This window comes from Gavialis gangeticus, unplaced genomic scaffold, assembly GCF_001723915.1.
Source record: "Gavialis gangeticus isolate Ggan-Ray unplaced genomic scaffold, GavGan_comp1, whole genome shotgun sequence".
Lineage (NCBI taxonomy): Eukaryota > Metazoa > Chordata > Crocodylia > Gavialidae > Gavialis > Gavialis gangeticus.
The window spans coordinates 25,917,078-25,922,039 of NW_017728997.1; the positions used below are offsets into that span (position 1 = coordinate 25,917,078).

At 44.2% G+C, this 4,962-nt stretch overlaps 1 protein-coding gene across 1 annotated transcript in view; it reads left to right on the forward strand.

Moving 5' to 3' along the window:
• DNAH12 (dynein axonemal heavy chain 12) overlaps positions 1-4,962 on the forward strand; it is a 208,952-nt gene that overhangs the window by 3,903 nt on the left and 200,087 nt on the right. The window contains exon 3 of the mRNA XM_019504991.1: positions 4,633-4,723. Within this exon, the coding sequence (XP_019360536.1) occupies positions 4,633-4,723 (91 nt within the window). The remainder of the gene's footprint in view (positions 1-4,632; positions 4,724-4,962) is intronic.

A 4,962-nucleotide genomic window follows, 5' to 3' on the forward strand; every position in this document is an offset into this window, starting at 1 on the left:
CCCTGCCCTGCCTGGCCCCTCCCCCCGCCAGCCCCCCAATCCCTGCCCAGCCAGGTTCTGCTGCCTTCGGGGCTCCTCTGCTGCCCAACCGGGCTGGGCCCAGGGCGGCAGGAGCAACCCCAGGGCCGGCAGGATCTGGCAGGCACAGTGCATGGTCCCCATGCACTGCGCCAGGTCCTGGTGCCCTGGGCCCAGCCTGGCCTGGCCCAGCCAGGCAGCAGAGGGGCCCCGAGGGTGGCAGCACCTGGCTAGGCCCAGCCCAGCTGGGTGGCAGAGGGGCCCTGGGGGTGGCAGGATGTGGCTGGGCCCAGCACACGGTCCCTGCACACCGCGCTGAGTCCTGCCACCAATGGCCCAGCCCGGCTGGGCGTTAGAGGGGCCCCAAGCGTGGCAGGTCCTGCTACCAAGGACCCAGCCCAGCAGCAGAGAGGCCCCCAAACCCGGCTGAGCCCAGCATGTGGTCCCCATGTGCCGCACCGGGTCCTGCCAGCAAGGGCCCAGCCCAGCCTGGCGGTAGACAGTCCCCAGGGCCAGCAGGACCTGGCTGGGCCTGGCGCATGGTTTCTACATGCTGTGCCAGATCTTGCTGCCATGACTCAGAGCGCCTCGCTCCTGCTGCTGCTGCTAAAGGCATGGGCCCTGGGCGGGGAGGCTGGGGCTCTCCAGGGGGAGCTGGGACCCTGGGCAGGGAGGCTGGGGCCCTGTGTGGGATAGGGGCTGTGGGCCTTTAGTGGGGAGCTGGGGCCCTGTGGTGGAGGGGCATTCCATGTGTTGTGGGGGGGGCCTGCACCCTGTGGGGGCCAGGGGACCCAGCCCTCCTGAGAAGCCCCCCCACAGGGTCCCCTACACCCACAGTCCCCCCAGTTGTGTTAATTGTAGAAAAACATGGAGTTTGGGATATTATTAAAAATGGATTTGGGATGCTGCTGCAGCAGTCCAGCTGGCACAAGGGGTAGTGTCCCCAGGTACCAAGTGGCCGAGCCCCAGAAGTTCTGGAGAGCGAGTAGCCCTGAGCTGCTTGCCAGGGCAGCTTTTTGTATGGATGGAGCCAAGACAGGGCAGCGTTTTATACTGCTGGGGACAGCGTATGTGCTGGCCCTGGGCTCTAGCTCCCCCTGGCTGCAGATCCGAGAGCAGGCAGGCAGGGTTATTTTGCCTCAAGCGGCACGATTTACTCCACATCAAAGTGCATGTCTGAGCATGTGCGCTGAGGCAAAAAGCCCCGGCTCAAATTTGCACCACTTCTATTTGAGCTGCTGCAAGTGCATGTGCTTGCATGTGTGGACGCACCCATGTAATATAATGTATAATGTAGTGATTGTGACAGCACTGGTGTCAGTATATCTTCCTATCCGAGGCCCTGGAGTCTGCTATCAATGGTCAGCTTCCTTCAAGGCAATGTCTTGTCCAGAAGGGGGTCACCTACTTGTCCTTCTGTCTTGTTAGGTCAGGTGCTGGATGGGAGGGCGCCACTGAGGATCATGCTTCACTGACTTTTATCCCTTTTTGGCAGACTTGTGTGATCCCCCAGCATCATCTTGGCTGCCCAATCTGGAGGTCACTGTCCTATTTGGGTCTTGAGTAGTGCATGACAGCTGTCAGTCATGGGTTTCTGCCTGCCAGTATGTGCAGTTTTGGGAGTCCACCTGTGACTTGATTGACTCAATGGCTGTATTTCCATGGGTTACAGAAATAGTCAATAGGGTAGGTGCTCAGTTCTGGGAACCAGCTCCTTGGCTTAATTAGCCTAAATGGCTTGTAGAGTAGAGTTTTGTAATGGTAAGTTCCTCTGGTTAGGCTATTGTCAATTAACAGCCAGAGGTTCTTGCTTTGCCATTTAATTACCTACTGATTATCATACATACTCACATTCACTCAAGGGACCAGCCCAGTATAGCAGATTTTAGCACTTTACAATAACAATTTCAATGCAGCTTTTAACAATGGTCCAAGGTGTAACTTCATTCTACAGGGAGTACATTCTTTAAGGGTTTAAAAATATTAACTATTAAATACAAAATGCCATGGTAGAGATGAGCCAGATGAAATATAAAAATGAACTGTGAGAAATATATAAAATTGTAGTGTGAGGTACTGAGAATCAAAGGCTACTGGGAGACAGTAAATGAGTTAGGTTAGCACCAGGATATATTTACAGTCTTTGAAGTAGATATTTTAGTTTTTTTGGGTTTTTTAGTGACACTTAGCTCAGTCAATATGTAGATGTAGTTTGTAGGATTCTCCTACAGAAAGCCTTTTCAGCTTTCTGGCTTGCTCTAAGCCTTGCCACACCCTTGCAATGTGTGTGCTAGTTCTCTGACAATATTTAGAAGGAAAAAGAAATGCACAAAAGGAGGAGTGGGGGGATGGGGAGGAAAAAAGGGGCTGCTTGTTACAAGGAAAGGCTTTTTCGGCCTTTCACATGGATGGGCCAAGTCTAGATTCTGCTAATCTTTGGAAAAAATATTCCATAGTCAGAGAACAGTGTTTCCCTAGCTCTCACCTGGTGGATCCTTGGCCTGGTAATTTGCATTGTTCTAGGGGAAATGTTCTGATGGTTTATATATCAAAGCACATGAATATTGTATATAGAAATATGTTGTATATGTGCATAATTGTAGTGCAGACCTCTTCATTTTAAGAGGTGTGCTGCATACTTCTAGGTCCATAGTATGAACCATTTTTCTTTTTACCCTATATTTATGAAATTCTAGTATTACCCCTTCTGTTTTCCTGGGCAACCTTTCAATTTCTGAAAGGATAAATTAAAGCCTAGCTTTTATAGTTTTGGAGAATCCTTGCATTTGTTCACAGCCCACCTGTTTTTTGATAATTGGTATGAGGTCAGATTGTAAAAGGGGTTTATCACAAAAAAGAACTTAATTAGTCGTGAGCAAGAGAGAGAGAGAGAGAGAGGTAATGGTACTTTTAATAGCAGTTGTAAAGTTAAGTTCTTCAAAGCCATATAGACAGACACTACAAACAGAATAAGAGACATTTGTTGCCCTTCATATCTTACAGTCCATGGTAATGCAGACTTTAAAAATTAATTACCGTCTTTTTTAGTTCTTAATATTAGAAACCAAATCCTGATCTTCCAGTAATATTTCAAACAAGTACAGTGAGGCCATTTAGAATGCTTGATAAGCTGTCTCTGTCACATTGTTAACTTGTTATAAAATAAAAGAACTTTCTGATAGGCTGAGACACCTCTCTTAGAATATTGTTTTAAGCAATTTGAGTACTAAATGAGCTTTTTTTTAAAGTAAGGTAAGTTATAGTCCTTGATATATTTAATAGACTAAGTAATATTGTTTGCAATTATGTTACATGATATTTTTATAACACTGTATCAATGCTGTCACTGGAGAATAGTGCCTAAATGTTGGTGCACGGTATGCAAACTATGAATAGATTCAAAATTCTATTAATTTTATTCTTGTTAGATAGAAATTTCATACCAAGACAAAGAACCTTTGATTTGGTTAAAGGGACCCTATCACCTTGAAATCTAGCTTTAGCGTTAAAGAACAAGATAAAAATAATTTAATATATCACATGTCTCTCTAAGCTCCTCTGCTAGTTTTTTTCCTAATTAGTTTCTTCCTTTGTGAAATGATTTTGTTCTTCCTTTTCATTAGCATATGTCCTGCAGAGAAGAAATGGTCAAAAGCTGTCAGTTACATAAAAATGAAACTAAAAAAGTAGAAAACAATTAGATTTTCCCTTAATCTCTGTCAGTTTTAAATCATTTGGGATTCTGCATGTGTTTGGAAATTTTGGTGGGTAAAGCTTGTATATGTCAAATTAAATATTTTAAAATTTAAAATATTGGATATAAGGCACCTGAAATGATCAGGTTCCCACTATGCCAGGTTCACCTCTATAGGTATAGCATGTACAGTCTTTATTCTTCTGACTGGATAAATTAGATGAAGGAAGGATTCACTTCTTGGAAAGAAAAACAACTGTATTGGTGCCTCTATCTGTCAGAGGGTTTTCTGGTGGAGTCAATAGGAGCACATGTCCTGATGCACCTCCCTTTCGCTGCCTCTGAGTCTTTTGAAGGTTTAGGAATTGTGATTATGTATCCCCATTATTAGTGATGGCCTTACTGCCACCTGTGGGCCTGTAGCCTGAATTGTACTGAGAGATGAGTCTGGAGAAGTCTAGGTACGTTTTATTTGTCAGTGCACATGATATGTATATTGATTAGAATGGGTGAGATGTTTTGATGTATAAGATGAACAGGATAAATCAGTACCAGTCATGAAGAGTCTTTTACTGGACATTTAGCTATTTAAGTTATGTAACTTTTTTTCAATTTATGCATGGAGAAAAGGAGAACCTTTTCTTGATGTAGCTGCTGCTAATCGCATTTGAAAAATATAATTATGGACATAGATTAATTCAGGATCCAGTGAACATTATTTATAGTAGTGAGTCTGATCTTGCCACATTTCCCTTTAAATAATATTTTAATTATGACTGAGACCTGGGTACCTCACTGTAGAAGAAGAGAGAGAGTAATGGGGAAAATCTCACTCTGTAGGGTTGAAATACTTAGTCTGTAGACATGAAAGAGAAATCTGCAGCTTTATAAAATAACTGCATTTTTATAATATACTTCAGAATGGATCGAGCTTTAAAAGACTATCAAGCAACCATGGAAGAACTATATCAGAGAGTTCCTACACCTCCAGAACCAGAATTGCCTTCCACTGTGAGTTCTGAATTCCTTTCAGGTGTATTCTCACTTTGATTATGTAACATCTTTAATTCCTTTAATTGTGCACTCTTGGTTTCAGCATTGCAAATGTAGATAATTAGCGCCCTATCTTATATAACTCTGCCCAGTTGAGCTGTCCCATTTAAGTCAATATATTTCACTTAAATGGGACAGCTATTATAATATATACCTTCTCTGCTTGGGCCTGTAGGGGGGCTGTCAGGAAAGCTAAG